This window comes from Diabrotica virgifera, chromosome 1, assembly GCF_917563875.1.
Source record: "Diabrotica virgifera virgifera chromosome 1, PGI_DIABVI_V3a".
In the NCBI taxonomy this organism is placed as follows: domain Eukaryota; kingdom Metazoa; phylum Arthropoda; class Insecta; order Coleoptera; family Chrysomelidae; genus Diabrotica; species Diabrotica virgifera.
In genome coordinates this window covers 50,723,267-50,745,057 of record NC_065443.1, presented here as the reverse complement: position 1 = coordinate 50,745,057, position 21,791 = coordinate 50,723,267, and the positions used below count along the sequence as shown (strand labels likewise).

Genomic DNA, 21,791 nt, shown 5'->3' with positions numbered 1-21,791 from the left:
TTACTAAGGTTCTAAGTGCCATTAAAGTGGTTAAGAAACATTGAATAACAACAGGCGTATTTTGCCCCCTTATTTTGTATTTATTGCTATATTGCAGAAAAAGTAATACCTTAAGACATTTTTGACCAGTCGTATAACATACAAAATTCAATTATCTTTATTTTATTTCTCTACGACTTTATTCCAAAACGAATCGTTATAAAGTTATAAGCAAAGAAAGCAGAAAATAATCGATGTTTTTCGAAATTTTTAAATATTTTATTTTTTTATTAATGTTCCGGGCATATTTGAGAAGGAGTATAAGTCAATTATTATTATTGAAGGTGTCACCTAACTTTATCTGCAAAAATCCGAATGCCACCTCTCACATCCAAAAATAGACGTTTATTTACAAATTAGTCCTGGTCTAACTCTAGAGACAACGTTTAAAATCACGATAAGTTATGTTTTCGATTCGGCCAGGAGAGAAACATGTTTAAGAGTAAATGAGGTGCTTAAAAGCAAAGCGCGTTAAGTTCAAAGAGTGCAAAAAAGGTGGTCATTTCATATTACGGTATTTTATTTTTAAAACATGTAAAATTGTTTAGATCTTTGAGTAAGTTATTGTGCGTAAATAATTAGGTTCCCAAACAATTTCTAAGAGGTTCTATTATTATCAACGAAAACTTGTTTAGTTTATAAATTCGCAATGTTTGTTCGTTCGTTTGTGCCGCTCTTGCAATACTTGGAGCCGATCTACCGATGGATTCCTATGTAGTCTTGTCTCCTGAATCCAAATCTGAAAATGGCATTTCGATATCTTAAACTATCTTCAAGATTATCGACCTCAAAGTCGAAAAATCGAATTTTCGACTTAACCCATTAAGGCCTAAAAAGAAACTAGCTTGGAAAAAATGGTAAAGGATACAAAATTGTGATGTTTGGGTTACACTTATTACGTAATATTAAAAAAAAACAATTTTTTTTTCAGAATCATTTTGAAATACAAAGGCGATATCATATCAATGATACGACATCAGTCTGACAGTAGGTATGAAGTATGCGTCAATTTGACAATTTCAATTAACAATATGATTTATTTAGGAAAGTTGCAAGATTTCTCTGCTACTCCCGCACGATCGTTTCTCGTATCCCCTCCAAGTACTTGCACACCGCGAATAAGGAACATAGGCAATGCAGTCCTTATGAGAGTTTTTAGCGCGGCGATGCCGATTTTATCAAAAATAATTTGTAGTCGAAGATTAGAGGGATTAAATTAAAACTATTTTAGAAAGGAAATCTACATCTTTAGAATTCATATGCCCAATAACTATAGTATATCAAATAAACTTAAAGGCATATGAATCCTAAAATTGTAGATTGTCTGAAAAGGCATATGAAGCCCATAACAGTGTTAATTTAATCTCTTTAATGTTCGATTACAAATTATTTTTGATAAAATCGGCATCACTGCGCTAAAAACTCTCATAAGGACTTGCATTGCCTATGTTCCTTATACTGCAGTGGCGTGCGGTGACATTTTCGGAAGAGGAAGCGACTCAATAAGGGTTTAACAAATATTTTCTTACGAGGGTCGAGATCAAAATATATACCTACTTAATAGGTATATACCTAATGTATCACCTGTTAACTTATATCGACTAAAAACAAGAACTACAAAAAATTAGGTACAGTGTTTAACCCAGTCTGAGAGACATGCACACGCCTTGAGAATGAGATTCGGGTGATACAAATTCATTGGGGCAAGGAGGATTTACTCTCATAAGCGGGCGTCACTCCATCCCGTTCCAATGCTTCATACTATCCACTTCCCCTCCGATAGCACTCTGATGCGCTATAGGGGCTCTCTATCAGCAAAGTGTTTATTATGTGGAAGTCCTGGATACAAGGACTCACAAACGAAATGATCAATGCAGATGAGTGACTCTAGTGACTTAGTATATCGTATATCTAGTGACTTATCATCGATCTGTACTGCTTGCTCAGGCTTGAGTCCCTGCTCCAGGCTTGGTTTCTGTAAACTTAAAAAGAAGAGTTCTATTCCAAATTGTTTTTATATTCCGATTTCGAATCACCTTCCACAACACACAACTTTCAACAATATGACACTTATTTACTTATACTTCAGCCCTATTCTCCTATCAACCAATGCAAATTTTTGTCGATAACATCGTCGCAAAATTTTGGATTTTCTGATAATTGTTTAATGCACTCTCTTTCAATGAATAATAGGGATAACTTGGAAAGTATGTCTTCGCTTGTGAAATTTATTGTAATACTTTTAATGCGTTTTAATACTGAAAAACTTCGTTCAACTGATGCATTTGTAGCTGGGATAGTTAGTACCTACTAATTCACACAACTTGACCACTTCACACAGACTTATTTAAACCAGTAGTATTCAAAAAATTCAACCGATTCCTAAGTATTTCTTTATCACTAATTTCAGGTGTTTTATAAATGACATTTAACTGAGAATGCAAAGCTAGAATATAAAAAAAATCATAATTTAATCGTACTGAATTAAATACCTCTGTGGGAGATTTTGATGAATTATAATTAGACATATTAAAATTACATAAATCTACATATTTTATTTCTTTAAAATTTTCAAAGTCATAATTCATTTGTTGTAGAATATTATCAACAATTTCGATGTATAATCGTCGATAGGTCTCTCTTTCGCCGACATTATCAATCATCATTATTTTTCTTTTAGGTTCGAAGCCCATATTTTCAGCTTTATCCCAAATATTTTTAAACAGCTCATTTTTTAATCATCATAAGTCATCAAATTGTCTGATACAACATGAAATGGCACTTGACTTCGTCTGTAAAATGTCGTAGGTACTATAAAATATCAGTAAAAGGAAAAATCTCAAAATGTCAAATAAAATATTAGTAAAAATATTAAGCAAAAAATTGAAATCGAAATTTTCTTGTAAGCCATTGTACCTAAATACCTACCCCTTATTCGCGGTGTGCAAGTACTTGGAAGGGGAAACGAGAAACGACCCTGCGCGAGTCACGGAGAAATATTGCAACTATCTTAAATAATTCATATTGTCAATTGAAATTGTCAAATTGACGTATATTTCATACCTTCTGTCAATGAAGCAGAAAAATTATATATTGCTCCACAATTTTGCTATGATATGCAATTATTATATAAAGGTAAATTTAATTAATTTTATTTTGCTTGCAGTACTGCATTTTAATAACTAATTCTATTTACTACATACAATTGTTGACGTTTTCATAACATAACCTGAATCTTATTTTTTCTTCTTATTATTTTTTTGGACTATGGCCGTGAAAATTATCCAGTAACCAGGACTAATATAATTGGCCAATATAATTAAAAGTGCGAATTTTAGTATAGAGCGTAGAAATAGGGGTCGCTTTGCCGAACTTGCACGGTCCCAATAGCAGCAGTAACAGTCTCCGCATCTCGTTTTCGGAAGCGGATGGCGCTCGGACGATCGCTTCCAGGGTATCAAAATTCGCGTGAGAGGAACATGACTAGCGGGTGAGGGTATCAAACCCTGACCAATTTTTGAACGGGACAAATGCATGACAAGCAGCGATTTTGAGATGCGCTTCCGTCAGGAGCGGACTGAATCGTTGAATTATGTGCATATTTGAGCCCGTTCGTATGCGATCTATTTTTAATAATGTTTCAATGCCTATTGCCTATTAAAGTAAAGAAACCTTTTCACGGTCATTTATATGGTAGTAATTTTTTCAGATTTTTCCGATTTTTTTAAAAGGTATTTTAGTTTGTCCCAATTTTGTTCAAAAGTTTAAATTACTTTTACAAAAAAAACTACAATTATATTTAAAAATAATCATTTACTTACCTCTTTCTTAACTTTAACTGGAGGGTCATCTATTTCGGTATTGTCTGCTCCTTCATTTGCTGATTGATCTTCGTCCCATATGTTTAAGTCATGTTCGCTGCTAGACATCGCATCATTCGAGTAGGCATCTTCTTGATTTATACCTCCTGATACTGTGGCAATTTTTGGGGTGGTGAATGTTTGGTCGTAGTCATCAATGGGCGGTCGTCCTCTTTTTCTTTTTGTCGAAGGGGTAGGGCTAGTACATTAATTAGTGTCAATTAAAAAATTACTTATGGATATTAAAATAAAAATGCTTATCTATGGCACCTCAACTTTCAATGATTTGTCTGCATAATACCAAATAAACAGAGACAATAATAATGTATAGTAATAAAATTTCCAGCTTTTTTATTGGTTTTTATTTCATATTATGCTCTTCAATTTGTTTGCAGATAATGTCTTATTGCATTCATTGTTAAGGTTGAATTTTATTTTTAATGCAGTGATAGATTTTATATGCCAACCGTTAGATATATTATAGCAGGTGGTGGATTTGCTTTCTCAGAAAAGTTGTGACACCAAAGACGTAATGTTTCCCGTTTTTTTTTAAGTGAGTACTTCTTATCGCTCGGTATGATGTTTTTGCACGTCCCGAAATCCTATTTAGCGGCATTCGAAAAATCAAGACGCGTGTAGTAACCTTGCGGTAAACCGTAATATACAAATATACATACTAGTCCAGAAAGCCACTGCGCATCCGCTAGGAAAAATATTCTGATTCGGATTTTTTGCACAATCTTACTCAAAAAGGACCCCTTTTAACAAATTTGCATGTTGCCAGGACCAAAAGTGGGTCAAAAATTTTTTAAACGTTTTTTTTTGTTTTTTTCCTAAAATTATTTTTTTTGCTTGGAATAAAGTTTTTTTAGGTTTTTTGGATCATTCCAAACAGAAAAGGTCTTTAGTGACTTTTCTCTAAAGTTGATAGTTTTTGACAAATAAACGATTAAAAAAGTGGAAGCCTGAGTAGACTGATTTGACAAGAGCCTTTTAAAATGTTCAAATATGTTTTTCAGCCATAAATTAAGGCTTTGTGAGTACAGTATTTCTCATGATCATCTTTCAGTGCGTTACAGTTTTTCGATTTCTTTCTAAAGAATTAAATTGTATGTGACAGAAAAAAAGGCACGTCGGTGCTTACACTTCGTCGGTGACATTTTTATAACATTTATTCTAGTTATTCTAGTTGTCGATAGATGGCGCCATAATAAAAAAATAATTTTTTTTAATTAGTTAATAATATTACAAATATAATCTGTATAATTTATAAGACTATACAAATCAAAGAAAATACCATTTTATAAACGCAAGAAACACATTTGATTTGTTTTTATTCCAAATTGAAAATAAAATGTGACAACTGTCAGATTTAACTAAAATGTCATGTTAGAATAAATGTCATAAATGTGTATTATCACGGACTTACCCTTTTTCCTATCATTTGCTACGCACTGAAAAATGATCATGAAAAGGACAATAGGTGTCTTTTTAACTTACTCGGCACCATGGCTTTGTCGGACAGCTGTTTGCCACATATCAAACATCGAAGTTTAGGCTGTTCACCACCAGATGACGTGAAACCGAACGATAGTTTTCATTGTAATGACGAACAATTCCCTTTACACAATCACTATTGGCTATCGCCACAAGCGGTAATATGTTGAACTAACACACGCCTGCATACAATACTGCTGCTACCACATTCTGTTGGTCGAGTTTTGAACTATTGAAACAGCAGACAAGCGCAGAATAGAAGTTTAATTCAATGAAAAATAGTCGGTAAAAGTTATTATTATCACAGCGAATTAAAAAAGTAAATACTAGTAAAAAAGACGGTAAAATTTCGCGGCACACCTACAAGGATTTCAGGGCACACCAGTGTGCCGCGGGGCACTAGTTGGGAACCTCTGCATTAAATCATTATCGTCGTAATTATTTTAACTGTACTAATATCCGTCGACTAATTCTGAATGATTAATGGGTTGTTAAGACATTTTATCTGTAGCGGCTTCTGGAATGTCTTAAAAATATCGAATTTCATTGTTAATTGCGAATATCCCACCGATCTTCGCTTCGATCATACGACCGACGACAGCGTTTGTCACCGGCCATGGTTCGTTCCGGGAGCTGTACTGTACAGGGTTATTCACTATATTTTGACCCCCCTGTGAAAAGCTTTATTTACAGAATTAGAAAAAAATTAAATACAAAAGTTATTCGATTTTTAAATTATGATTTTTTGACGTATATATCGTACTAGTGACGTCATTAATTTGACGTAATCGCCTATTTTTTTAAATGGGAATAGGGGTCGAGTGCTAGCTCATTTGAAAGGTTATTCAATTCCCTATTCAGTAATATAAACAGTAACATGATTATTTATACAGGGTGTCCAAAAAAAAATTAATTAAATCAATTGACACAAAAAGAAGAATGTATGTAATTTATTTAATTTAAAATACATTCTACTGTTGTCAGAAAACAGAAATAAATGTATATTAAACAGATAAACATTACTTTTCACTTAAATTCAATGTTCAAGCTGCCACCCATCTGCCTCTTGGCAGTTTGAACATTGCATTTAAGTGAAAAGTAATGTTTATTTGTTCAATAAACTTTTATTTCTGTTTTCTGACAGCAGTAGAACGTATTTTAAATAAAATAAATTATATACATTCTTCTTTTTGTGTCAATTAATTTAATTAAAGAAACATTTTTTTGGACACCCTGTATAAATAATTATCTTAAAGTTTATATTACTGAATACAGAATTTAATTACCTTTCAAATGAGCTAGCACACGACCCCTATTCTGATTTAAGAAAAATAGTCGATTACGTCATCACGCCCAGATGGATGACGTCACTAGTATGTTAAATATGTCAAAAAATCATATTTTAAAATTCGAATAACTTTTTTATTTAACATTTTTTTTCTAATTCTGTAAATAAAGCAGTTTACAGGAGGTAAAAATATAGTGAATAACCCTGTACATATACACTACATATTTTTTTATAACAACTTAAAAACGACTGGATCGATTTGACTAATTATGATTTTAAAATAGTTTAATATATAAAATAGAGAAAATTAAAATTAATATTGTCTTGAAGTTATTTTCCTTGTGGCATCTTATGTAATTTAGTATTTTATTTGGGAATAAAGCCACAATTTAAGTTTTCAATTAGTTTATTTGACGTTTTACTATTTATTAATAAAATGAAATGCCATTAGGTAAATAGAATTTAAAAAAAAATAATAAAATAAATTAAAATCGAATTGAATAAAATAAAATTTCATTAATTAACTTTTTTTTCGCTTCACTTTTTGTCGGGCCCACTCTTCACTTTTTACCACTCATCCGTCTCAGCGACCCTGCCTATGACAACCCTAGATTAGCACAATTAGGCCTATAATTGTTCCATTTTTTTTTGCACAAACGTCATGATTCATTTGCAAAAAAGGTAAATCAAAACATTAAGTGAAACGTACGTAGATATGTAACATCATTGATACAGTCGGAAAAATAAAAGAATACCCATGAACGAACATATAAAACACTCTGTATTTTCCTGTCACCGTGTCACACAAAAAATTGGCCTGCGAAAGTACATGTAAAAATTATTGTTACATGTACTTGCACTGGAAAATTTCCTTTGTGATACGGTGACAGGAAAATACAGCGTGTTTTATATGTTCGTTCATGGGTATTCTTTCATTTTTCCGACTGTATGTACTGTCAATGTAATACAGGAAATGGCTATTTTCGGTGGACGTATTTTATTAAGTGATATTGTACATTTATATTTGACTATATAATACAGTGCCGGCAAAAAAATCTTTAGATTTCCAAATAAATTACCAAATTTGAAGACAATTTGCATGCGTTCTGTCTGCACTTGGAGGGGAGGGTAGGGGAGGGGGGATAGCGTACTTGCGACGGCAATTATCTGTAGTTTACGGACCGCTTGGCTTATTTAGGGTATTCTGCGCATTTGCACTGTAAACAGTTGGCTTTGTGCGGGTAGTCAGGGTTAAACTTCTTCTCATTTACCGCGTAAAGTTTGAGATCGTCAAATTCTAAATTGAACTGACAAATATGGGTCGCAAGAAACTCACAAAAGAGGAGAAGGTTTGTGCTTTAACATTACTGGAGAAAGGAGACTCTGTAATTACCGTAGCATGTGATATTGGTGCTTCAAGAGGGGCTATTTATTAACTGAAACGTTGCAGCCGAATTTATACGTCTTAAGCTTAATATCTGTTGGTGTCATAAAAGACACTGTGAATTAGGGGAGGAAATTATTTTTTCTTTAGAAATTAAACACTGCTACAAATTTGCTAAATTTATAAGTTTTGAACGCAAAATGAAACTTTTATAATGACACTCAAACTATTCATTGATCATATAAAAAAGAAAGAATTAGTCCAATTATTTCCCTCATTAAACTCATTAAATAATGTAGCAGAAAATAAGTTTAAAAATTATGAAGAATATTTGTGCAATATTTTTGCATTTTGCAAATACATGCCATCCTTAAATAATTGCGAATGTGGTATAGGGAGAAGGGCATGGTTTGAAAATTTTGAAATTTTCGATTTTTTTTATTATTTTATATGAAAGTACCTAAGTTCAGGAATACTCTCTGAAAATTTCGGTTTGACCGTAAGAAAATTACCAGAAATACAACATGTTTAATATCCCAACCTACGACTCGCTTTGCGGCAGCTGGAGCGTACTGAGAAATGTTCAACAGCTGTTCCCTTTTCTTTTGTAAATTACTCTGCGATTGAAAAACATATTGCGGTGTGCATCACTTTACAATTTGACAGACAGAAGAAATTGAAAATAAAGGTTGTCAAAACTAAACGTGTTTTTCTCAAAATTGCTTTTTTCAAAGCCGGTGGACATTGTAACTCAAAAGTTACTTGACAGATCCACCATCCACCTGAAATTTTTCATTTTCTTTAGACATTCGTGAGGTAACTCCGTCGAGATATTTTTTATTTTATGCTTTTTTTTGTTTAACAATAATAAATATGCTGATTTTCACCCTTTTACAAAAATTTCGGTATTTTGATTTCTGAGTGATATTGTACAAGAATTCATCTGTACTTATTAGATATCTTTTAAAACACCCTTTAATTATCTACGTTAATTTCTTTCAATTATTTAAATGTTATCATAAACAAATATCTTTCGTTACATAAATATTGACCTAGATTGTGAGGAGTAGTTATACATACAGTCACGGTCGGTGTTTACTATAAACACCTTTCAGGGTCGCCGCTGACTCGGCACTTTCAAATATACTTATACAATCAAAACATAGTAAGGGAAACCACATTCCACATTCGTCATTATACTTTCTTAGACGTAAGATTATTCATATTAAAATAGTATCATCTCCACTCCGCGAGACGACGTCGCGTAGCTTGCTACCAGCTTATACTCATGCAAGTATAATAAAACAACTTAAGCAGTGATACGACTATTAATCATTCCACCCCTCGGATAAGGGTTAACCACCCTTACCGGGAGAAGATGGTCCTAGTAACCCTGGACTATTATAATATCAAAAACTCAAAGATCGTCAAAGCTAAAAAAACTCGACAGCGTTACCTCGAGAGACTCATAAGCTAATAAAATATTTTGATTTTTTTGTTTCATGTGATTAAATGACGAGTTCTGATATCTAGTGCAAAATCCTTTTTTTTAGATGTTGGTAAAAATTTGCCACCGTTGCCAGTGGACGTAAATTGGTTGGATGATGATCCCCCTTAACAAAATTATTAAAAAGTGTTAAAAATTTGAAAACATGTTAAAGTAACAAATATTGCGGCCCTCGGTAATGGACCAAAAACATTTTGTGGCATTGTGACCCTAAAAAAAGTTTGCCCACCCCTGCAGTATATACCTAAATATAAATATATTTAACACAACTTTATAAAATAAGCACAATATAAGTTATAAATTCCAATAAAGACAACAAAAATGCGTTAATGCCACTGTCACTAAAAATGATAAACGTCAAATTTTTTAGTAAATAATGTATCAAAGACATATTGTTTATCCTTGTTTAACTTATTGTGGTTTCTATGGATAAGCGGCTTAATTTTGCGATACTAGTTTCTGTGAGTAAAAAGAGATCTAGTGTAAAAAGTAATTCGTGAATAATTTCATGCATGTGCAAAGATATAATGGAAGAACTATATCTACAAGAAAATCCACATTCATACTACCAGTAGTAGGTATACTAGTATAACTTACTTGAAATTCAAAAACTATTTTTTGAGAGCGAACTATCTTTGATAGGTATAAGGTATGTACGAATTTATTCACTTGGGTACATGTTTCTCTCGAGATACAAAAGTATATTTAAAGAAGGGGTCATGTCAAAAAGGCGTTAAAGAAACTCTTGAATATTAAACTCGCCGTTACATACGGAGGCGTATTTCAGTATTAATAATTTATTTAACCTGGTTTGAAAGGGTTTGTGATGCATAAGACAACGCTATATTTCCTATAATATGCAAAAAGCATTCAACAAGAAGTTACGTGTGATTTTAGTGGATTAGAGAAAGTAAAAATTGTATTTTATATTAATAAAGCCATTATACTCAGTGGATTTATTTTTAAGTTGTCTGTGTTATATCACTTTCCTTAAAGTTTTGTTACTGATATGTTTTTTTTATTCACTGTTTAAAGACTAATTATAGGTCTTCATAAGACATTCTACTCCGTTCCATTGAGAAATTTCTGTGGCCTTGATTGAATCTAATAATTTGAGATACAGTATTGCCTTTTAGGGTATCTGTTCTCTTTATCATTTCAGCAGAACTTTTATGCTACAAAAGAGAGCACTCACATATTTATGCAAGGTCAAGTTTGGTACATCATGCAGGGGCCTTGTTCCAGAAACATGGAATCTTGACACTTCCTTGCATATAGGTATATCCTTGAAATAGCGTCACACATATAGGATAGATATTCGGACAGATTCCCTTTATAACCATCATCTAATTTATGTTATTCCACTTCCAATTCCCTCTTCTACATTAATTAAAAAATTATTTATTTACACTGGAAAGAAAGTGTTTAATCACCTACCACTCGATATAAGATCCTCAAGCAATATTTTTATATTCCGAAGAGCAATGAAGAATTTTTTATTATCTATAGTATTTTATTATACAGTGTTACAATAGTAACCAGGAATTTTTTGAGAACAGTTGCGCTAACTGATAGCTTTTTTTATTTTGGAAATTTTATAATTAGTATTTTAATATATCTTGTACTTTGTTTGTACTGTTCATGATCCATGAGTCAGTTTAGTTTCTTGTAATGCTACTCCATCCATTACATATTTCTTCATTAGTTCGTCCAGCACATTTGAGTTTGTTCTTATGTGACCTGAGTCCTGAGTTAAAGGAGTCTATCCCTAGGTGACTCCTAAGTTCATACCTTAGGTCAGTGCTATTTTTACATTTTTGATCTCCTCAATTAAGTACCATTTTTGTGACTAGTTGTGACTTCTAAACTAGAAGTCAAACAATAAGGAATGCACGTAATTTTTCCCTTGTTGCCATATTCTAAATTTGAAAAAATATATAGGGAATAATCAGATTTTTTTGACATGCCATTCCTATTACAGTGAGCATTTGATTGGCTAGAAGTAGTGACGATTATATATGACGTCATTATTATATTTGGTCAGATGGTAAATGGTAACTGACGTCTGTCATAATATTGTAGGTTAAATATAATGTCAAATTATTGTTTTCAAATTAAATTTTATTTCAAAAATGAATAACTTTTTTTTTAATTTTATTTATTTGGTTTACATTTTAACAACAGTTTATTTTTTCATTAACTTCACTTTTCCTGCCCTCTCCTTGATTGGTTTTGTTGTATGGTAGGTTTAATTAGGCATTGATTTTAAGAAATGTTGCTGGCTAAATGGGCACAGCTCACAAATGCCATAAAAGAAGAAGGAAACAAAAATAAACAAACAAACATCTTACATAATCTTATATTGGACAATGTCAGTTTGACACTTATAGTAAAGATAGTTATCTTTGTTTCACACTCTTAAAAACAAAGACAAGCAGTGTAGGCTGTAGCAAATTTGGTAAATAAATATGTGTTTTTTATTTGGCAACAGCACTGTCCCGCCAAACTTGACGGTAGCGAAAAAACTAATATAGAGGAAACATTAGTTGAATTTGTTTGCCGTTTTGTACCAGTGAGTTATGATGTCATTAAATCTATGACATGCATTCCTAATAGGGCTTTTCATTGATTGTAATTTGTTTCGAGCCTCTGTCATGTGTCACATAATATTAATATATCTACGTCATATGTCTTTGGTTTGTGTCGTGGTATGCAATGGCTGCGTTCACCAGAATTAATCGGTTCAAGTTTCAACTAAACAGCTGTCTTTCAGCGCTTTAAAACTACGTTTAGTCTGGTGAATGGTATTTTTCCGTTTGACACTTTCATAGTTGGTTTTGTTTGTGTTCTCACTTGTTCTATGAACTTAACCTAAAACGAGATTCGTTGTTTTTGTTTATTTATATCGTTCAACGATAACTTGGACGTGCTTTAAACAAATTTAATTCAAAAATGGATAATACGTCTGAAGCAGGCAACTAAAAAATTGAGTTGGTCTGCTGCCCTTTCTTAGATCTTCTATTACTACTCTTATGTAAAGTTGCGGTCACTGAATAGTTTACACCTTAATTTTTATATTGTAATGCTGTAAAATTGCAGTGTCATATGGATTTACTAAGTGTCAAATTGCTTGTCAAAAATTGCCAGCGTAGTGAAAAATAAAATAAAAAGCTATTAAACGCTTGCAAAATGCCTATAGGCATTTGAATGGCGTGCAAAACCAAGAGCAATTACAAAACTCAATAATTTTAACTCAATTTTATTAAAAAAAAACTTCTTTCTATAATTTCCATTTTGTAAAATAGATATATTTTATTTTGATTTTTTAATTTTAATCAACCTATTCTGGATCTTGTACTGGTAACGTCACTTTGACGTAAAAGGTGCATTTAAACGTGGTAAAAATTAAAAAAATTGGCCACTGGATATTAAAGGGTGTAAACTATTCAATGGCCACAGCTGTACTGTTGGTAATTTTTTTGGTCTTGGATATAGAGGCTTGACTTTATTCTAATGAAATGATTAATTGAAACTGTTAGTACGTGGAAATGCCAGTGAAATAGCGTTAACATTATGCATTGTTGAACAATTTTCTCCACAGTGTTTAAATACACAACAGTAGCTTCAGTTATACTTTGTTTAGTATTAGTTCAATTCTCTACTAGAACTATTTTTGGATATATTTAAATATATTTTAAATAATTCCCTTGAATTTCGATACCAGTTCGTTCTGTCTATGTGTATATATGTAACTTATCTCTATTCTATATCAAAAATATAACATTCTTTTTTGCATAATTCTTATATTACAATATACAAATAATGTTGATATGTTATTAGTTGTTTAAAACAGTATAGAAATGATTTATTTTCCAATATCGATTAATTTATTGAAATAAAAAATATATGTACCTGTTGGGCATGACAGTCTGTACTTGGGGTATTGCTGTTTGTACACCATTGGAATTGGTCTCATTATTATTTGGTTGTTCTTCATCTCTCCACGAAACTTCTGCTAAACCTTTTATCTTAAGTTCTTCTGCAGTTTTCAATAACGTAGCGAGATGACACTAAAAAATAATTAAAAATAAATTGTATTAAAGGAAGTGATTATTTATGATAAATACACAAATTAATGTATCTAATGCCAGGTTTAGGGGTCGCCAACTTCTTGAAAATTGCAAGATCTTGTCTTGATTTCAAGACAAGATCAAGACAAGAAGTAATTTTCGATTTCAAGAGAAGACAAGAAATTTTATGTCAATACCAAGATCTCTTGTCAAGAAAACAAGAAATCTTGAAATCTCTTGACTAATAATGAAAACTCTAAAACGTATTTATTTGTGACAAAGATAACATTATTTTAATATAACATAACATATTATAATTCGTTGAGCATTTTTTTTTGCTAAAACGATTTACAAAAATGTAAATTAAAAATAATAATTACTAATACTTAGGTACCTCCTCCTGTTGAAAATAAAATTGCAAACTAGATTTTATATCAAATAACAAATTTAGCACATTTTTAAATCGGACTTGATAAGCCATGGATTAAGGCAGATAACACTTCTCATGGAGTCAACGCCTATTTAGCCGATTTCTTGGCTTTGTTATTGTTAAAGCTGCGCTTGAAAAAAGGCTTTCTGCAGATACAGATGTTGCTGGCGTTCCGAGAAAATCCTTGGCCATTTTCGATAATAACGGGTGGATATTTTCGTGTCTTCTCCAAATCAAGTATATTCTCAGAATCTTCTGATCTAGGCTCATTTATTTATTTTTCAGACTCATACTTCAAACATTGTAAGTTATCATTTTATCATTATCAGCTTTCTTAAAAAGGTAAATACATCTAAATCAAATTCGTTATCTTCTTTTTTCAGACTAAATGGTATTGGACTTCTGTATTGGATTCTGTATTGGTCTGGTATTGGATTCTGTAGATCATTCTGGGATTTATTAAAGTAGTTATCTTTAAATACATAAAAACCTTTATAAAAGGTATATTTCTTAAAATCCCTATACAGGGCTACATCAAAGACTAACTAACTAGTTTTCAATCGGTTGACCGATCATCATCAGTGTATTCTCAGAATCTAACATGTTAACCACCAAAGTAAAAAATATTTAGATATAAACCCTTTATAATTAATCCGTCATAGGAACATATTTATGAAAATGATGTGGTTTTGAGCATGGATGTATAAAATATCCAATGTTTCACGGTCGAGGTACCATGGAGCTCAAATTGACTAGTTCACATCATGACTGTATGGAAGCAAGGGATTTTAACAAATTTACCTTTTATAAAAGATTTTATGTTTTTGTAATGGTATACAGCCAACTACAGGAAAATTTTCTCCTCGTGGATTTTTATCTTTAAATATTTCTTCAAATTTTTGTACTGCTTCTGATTGTAGAAGCTTTTCCCAAGATAAAGAGGAAAATGCCACTACTTTATGTCGAGGATCCAAAATAAGAACTATACAGTATATCCAATTAGTTTTGTTATGTTTCATCGATTGCGCCTCTATCAATTTTATTATCAAATTCATAAGCCCAATATTTCCAGTTTGTCTAAAAGTAAGCTTACTCCAATTACCACCAATGGGAGTGTGCAGTATTTTCCCCTTGTGAAACATACAAAATGCTTATTTTAAGCATGCAACTACACATCAATTTTGCGTTCGTCAGGAAACAAATGCAGATCGGGTACTTCCCCAAGTGGTAGTGGAGGCCGTGTTACCACGCAACGCAATAAAAAGGTCGCCAGTGAATCACCGGACCGGGTGATCAAGAAATTTCAAGATCTTGAAATTTTTGCACCATTGAGTCTTAGATCAATTTTCAGCTTGCCACAATGGATTGTATCTTAAACTATGTCCCAGTTAAGACATGCTTAGATAATAATTGAAAATTATGGTGCAAAGTAAGTGACACTTAAGGCAGCCCTATAAGCTGAGCTGGGCTAAGCTGGAGCTTAAGATTTGTTGGTGCAACCAGGCATTAATGACTCAAATAACTAAAAGTTTGGCAACATTTAAAAATGATTGGATTTAGTTTTAGCGCTAAGTTCAGAACAGCTGCAAACACCAAAATATCCAGACTCAATATACGTACATTTTGTAAAACTAAAGAATAAGCAGGGAAAATATTAAAATAACAATTCTCGAAATGTTGATCATTATTTTTTTTATCGGTTTTTACAGAGGAACCTAACGATACTGTTCCCCAAATAATGTGTCCATGTGTGCATGCCACTTTTAACAATATCTCTTTCACATGGGGTAATTAAACAACATTTATGAAAACTACACAGTATAATTCAATACTTAAATTGGACAGACTAACCAACATTTTCTCTAAACAATGGCAAAGTGCAGAGTCTGTAGCCACCCCTAAATCCCTCATAATGAATGCCTTTTGGCGGCATTTTATTGTTAATTCTCATATGCCAATAACATAATTCTCATTAATGAGTTATGTACATAGTATCACCTTGACTTTGACCCAGGAGCATTAGTGGGCCAAATAAAATTCAAACTAAAGAAACTCATCAACAGTGAACCAAAAGAGAACCAGGATTATGAAACCCTAAAATACCTCGCACTTCATCATAATGTTTGAGATACCATGAGAAAAAAGCTAGAAACCATTAACACATCAAAAACAGAGTGTAAAACAACATCTGAGAAAGAAAACAAGAATAAAGAATTGATGGATGATGACATTCTGAAGATGATGGACTAAGGGAGATATATTAAGAACAATGACATGAGGAAATACCAAGACATCAACAGAACAATCAAGAAAGAATGCAAGAGAGAAGATATTAATACAAGAAAAATGTAAATAATAAAGGAGCTTCAAATTAAACCTGACCATATAAACATCCACCGAATGATTCAATAAGTCACTGGTCAATACAAGAGGAGACTCGACTCTGGGTAAAGCAACCATCAAGGCAAGAATAGGTGGAGCCTGTCCACAAGGAGTTCTGTCACCTAAACTTTGGGCAACCCTGGTAGATGATCTTCTGAAAAATCTATCCACAACCTAGGATATGCTGATGATATTGCAATCATTGTTAGCACAGGTCGTGTCTGTGATGCAAGCAGCCCTAAATATAGTGTAAACAAGAGATACTAATGGTCAATGCTCAAAAAATACACATCATCAACTTTACAAAAAACAAAACAGCATTACAAGGCCTGAAACCATTGATGCTGGGAAGAACAGAGGTTTCATTTGCCAAAGAAACAAATTACTGAGGGGTATATTTTGACTCTATGCTTACATGGAATACTCACATACTGTATTCGCCATGTGCAAGTACTTAGAGGGGATACGAGAAACGATCGTGCGCGAAAAGCGGGGAAATCTTGCAACTTTCTTAAATAATTCATTGTCAATTGAAATTGTCAAATTGACAAGAAAAATTATATGTTGCTCCACAATATTGATATATGCAATTATTATATAAAAGTAAATTTAATTATAATTGTATTTTGCTTGTAGTAGTGCATTTTAATAATTAATTTTATTTACTACATACAATTGTTTACCTTTTAATAACATAACCTTAATATTACTTTTTCTTCTTATAATTTTTTTGGGTTATGGCCTTGATAATTATTGTCCAGTAACCAGGACCAATATGATTGGCCAATATAATTAAAAGTGCGAAAAATGTTGCCAAGCTATGAAACCAGGTGTCGCTTTTCCGAAATTGCACGGTCCCAACACACAATGGTTATTAGACCAATGATAACCTATGGGTTAAAAATTAAACTATGGAATAACCCCAATTATCCAGACCTCTTTTTCACATCTTTGATATATCCTTAAATACGGGTGAATTTCCAGAATGTTGGAAAAATAGTTTTTTAACACCCATTTATAAAGCGGGAGATAATTCATTGGTGAATAATTACAGGCCCATTAGTATAATTAGTGTAATACCAAAGATATTTGAATGTTTTGTATGTGACTATCTTAAAGCTTCACTTGAAAAACAACTAGTAGACCAACAATTTGGATTTCGGAATAACAGATCAACCGAATGTAACACACTAGTATTTGTGGACTTCCTGAGGAAGGCATTGGAGAGGGGTTGTAGGGTACATGCACTATACACCGATTTCTCCAAGGCCTTTGATCGGGTCAACCATAATATTTTAATATTTAAACTTAAACAAATGGGTGTTAATGGTCCACTTCTTGAGTGGCTGAGAACATACTTGATTGACCGAGTTCAGATGGTGCGTATCAGGGATTTTGTTTCCAGTGAGATTAAGGTTCATTCAGGAGTACCTCAGGGTTCACATTTGGGGCCCCTGTTATTTAACATATTCATCAATGATATACACCACTGCTTCCGACACAGTTCACCTCTGCTTTTTGCAGATGATCTAAAGTTCTATACAATTATCAACAATACAGAAGACTGTATTAATCTTCAACATGATCTTGATCGGTTGAGTGAGTGGTGTATGTTGAATGCCATGGCCCTGAATGAATCTAAGTGTCATGCTATTTCTTTTGGACGATCGAGAGACCCAATAGAATATAATTATAATATACAGAATATTCCTGTTGACTGGGTTACTGAAATTCGTGATTTGGGAATTAATTTAGACTGTAAACTTTTATTTGAATCACATTATACATCAAAAATTTCCAAATCTTTACAAATGCTTGGTTTTATAAAAAGATGCACTAGAGACTTTCAGAATATTGATGCAATTAAATTACTATATTGTTCTTTCGTTAGACCTCATCTAGAGTATTGTTCTTGTGTTTGGTCTCCATCTTACAATATTTACATAACAGAAATCGAGACAGTCCAACACAAGTTCTTAAGGTACATAGCATATAAACTGGGTATACCTTTGGAGTTAAATCAGTAAATTATTATCAAATTGAAACCCAATTGGGTATTCTCTCATTGCGTGACCGACGAGTAATTAAGGATGCAAGGATGCTCTATGGCATAATTAGTTCAACAGTTTTGTTTCCTCAGCTACTTGAGCAGGTTGGTCTCCATGTGCCTCTCCGCAGAACTCGATTAAATCAAACATTCTATGTTCCTATCCATAGAACCAACTATGCATATAACAACTTTTTATCTCGAGCACTAAGATGGGCAAATACTCAACCTGATCTAGATTTCTTTGCACCGAAGTCTGAATTCATCTCTGGCCTCAGACGTTTGTTTGTTTGAGTAGTTGTTGGATATTCATTATTGTGATATGTATATGAATCTGATTTATGTGATTAAGTTTGTGATATTTATATTTTATTGTATTATTGTTTTATTATTACTATTTTATTGTAGTTTTATTATTATTGACACATGTATTATGTATATTGGACTTATAAACTTGTAATCTTATTGGGCAGTGTCCCGTTGAAAATAAATAAATAAATAAATACTGTACCTAATGATAGGAATGTTTTCTTGAGATTTAGCTTTTAGTAATAATAGAGACATTGTAAAGGGCTTCAGATAAACTTTTTGACAGTAGTCTTCATCATATTGGATATGAGTGTTCTTTACCTATTAGCTCTTCTAAGAGCGGTAATCTGGTTTATAATGAATATTATTATGATTTTAGAAATGCTAACTATAGAGAACTTAATAGTTTCTTGGCTTCTTTTGACTGGCAAATAATTCTTAAAACAAATGATGTAAATTTATCCACTAATACTTTTTATGAAATAAGTACTTGCTATAGGTATAGCTTACTTTGTTCCTTTGAAAAAGTATAGAACATCATCATTTCCAAAATGGTTTACAGTTGATTTGAGAAAATTAACCCTTCAGAAAAAAGGCACATTCTATGTAAATAATCGTACTTACATTATCTATAAAAAATTCTCAGATTTGCGTGCTGAAAGCAAGTGTCTGTCAGAAGTTTGTTTTTCTAACTATATTGGGTGTTTTGATTTGAAGCTGAGGGATAATACAAAATCGTTTTGGAAGTTTATTAACGATAAAAGATCAAATTACAGTCTTCCGAATTCTCTGTCTTATGGAAATAGGACTGCTTCTAATGGGCAAGATATAGCTAATTTATTTATGGAGTTTTTTCAGACGGTGTATGTTAATAATCAGGATTCAACTTTTTCATTTGACCCAGTTGTGGAAGATGTTGCTAGCAGGGATATTAACTGTTGCGAGATCATAATTAACGAGATATTTGATGCTATAAGTAGGCTCCCAAAGAAGCTTTCAAAAGGACCCAATGGAATACCAGATTACTTGCTGAAAGAATGTGTTTGCACAATAGTCTTACCTCTATATATACTTTTTAATAAATCTTTACAAACACCTGTATTTCCTGATGCTTGGAAGGTGAGTCTGGTCGCTGTTTTTAAAAATGGTCAAAAAAATCAAGTAGAAAACTATCATAGTGTTTGTATACAATCTTCAATACCGAAACTGTTTGATTCCCTAGTCAGCAAGCAGTTGAGTTGGCTATGCAAAGGTTTAATATCCGATCAACACCATGGTTTTTGCCAAAATAAATCAACTTCAACAAATCTACTCTATTAACAAACTGACATTTTGCAAAACATGGAACAGTTTAAGCAGATAGATTCCATTTACACAGATTTCTCGAAAGCATTTGATCAGGTGGACCATCGGATCCTTTTGCAAAAGTTGCAAAAGTGCGGGTTCCATCATCAGATTGTCTTGTGGTTTCAAAGTTCACTAATTGGCTGGGTTCAGTATGTTACAATTGGTGGCAACTTCTCTGAAACTATATTCGCTACTTCTGGTGTTCCTCAAGGGGGACACTGTTCTCCTTTACTGTTCAATGACTTTGTTAATGATATCGTTAATTGTTTTAAACATAGTCACTGTTTAATGTTTGCAGATGATTTAAAACTTTGGAGGATTGTTGAGGGCCCAGACGATCAGTTGCTTTTACAGAATGATTTAGACCAATTACACAGTTGGTGTAGGGTTAATAAGCTGGATCTCAATGTTAAAAAATGTTGTTTTATTAGTTTTACCCGTAAAATAATCAAATACCAGTCTTCACATGTCATTGATAATCAACCACTTAAATATGTTACTGTTACTACTGTCAAAGACTTGGGAATCATATTTGATGAAAAATTAACTTTTATAAATCATATTAATTCAATAGCTGTAAAGAGTAGTAAAATATGCTTGGTTTTGTGCTAAGAAATTGCCAATACTTTTCAGTTCATACTGTCAGGGTTGTTTATTGTTCTTTGGTCAGATCAATTTTGGAATACTGTTCAATAATTTGGTCTCCTTATTTTCAAAATCACATGATTTATTTGGAAAGAGTTCAACATAGATTCTTAAGAGTGTGTGCTTTTAAATGTGGACTTACTATAGCTAATCATAATTACATGGAGATTGAGCAACACATTTCATTAACTCCACTAAGCATCCGTAGAGATAGATTTTCACTATTATTCTTATTTAAGTTGGTTAATGGGCTGTTAGATTGTCCTAATATCTTAGAATATGTTACTTTCCACATACCAAGTGGTGATCTAAGGCAACAACCAACTTTTCGAATTCCCTTTCATAGAACAACTTATGGTATGAATAATCCTCTTGACAGATGCATGTCTTTGGCCAATAATCTGCAGATTGACTTATTTAAATACAGTTTGAACCAACTAAAGAGGTACCTATCTTGTGTTACATAGTAGTAGGTTTGTTTTAAATGTTTTTGTTTTAATAGTTTAAAACTATTATTTTTTTAATAGCCTATGTACTAGTTATCTCAATGAACTAGATTCTAGATTCATTAATGCCTGGTTACACCAACAGATCTTAAGCTCCAGCTTAGATAAGCTCTACTTATAGATAGGGCCTCCTTGAGTATCACTTACGTTGCACCATAATTTTAGATTCTTACCTCATTATCAAACCGGTGTTACCTTAGCCATAAATTTCATCCATAATTTTTTTTTTCATATTTTCACAAAAATTTGGTATAACTTTATCAAAAATGAATAAAACAGATAATATTGACAAGAAAAATGTTATATATGTTATATATGTTTGGAAAAAAAAATTTAAACGGGCGATGTATTGACGGTGAGTAGATAATGCCACTCAAATTCAAAAATCCTTTATGGATGGTACGTGAGTCAACTTTTTTTCTCAGTTTTTTGTTAAATTCTCAAAGTAAATATAATAAAGCATAACATATAAAAAAAAAC

The 21,791-nt window shown here is 32.3% G+C and overlaps 1 protein-coding gene across 1 annotated transcript in view; it reads right to left on the bottom strand.

Annotated features, from left to right (window-relative positions):
• LOC114325549 (protein tramtrack, alpha isoform-like) overlaps window positions 1–21,791 on the bottom strand; it is an 88,061-nt gene that overhangs the window by 28,682 nt on the left and 37,588 nt on the right. Inside the window, exons 2-3 of the mRNA XM_028273630.2 lie at window positions 13,488–13,645; window positions 3,861–4,098 (exon numbers count right to left, since the gene is read on the bottom strand). Coding sequence (XP_028129431.1) covers window positions 3,861–4,098; window positions 13,488–13,645 — 396 coding nt within the window. The remainder of the gene's footprint in view (window positions 1–3,860; window positions 4,099–13,487; window positions 13,646–21,791) is intronic.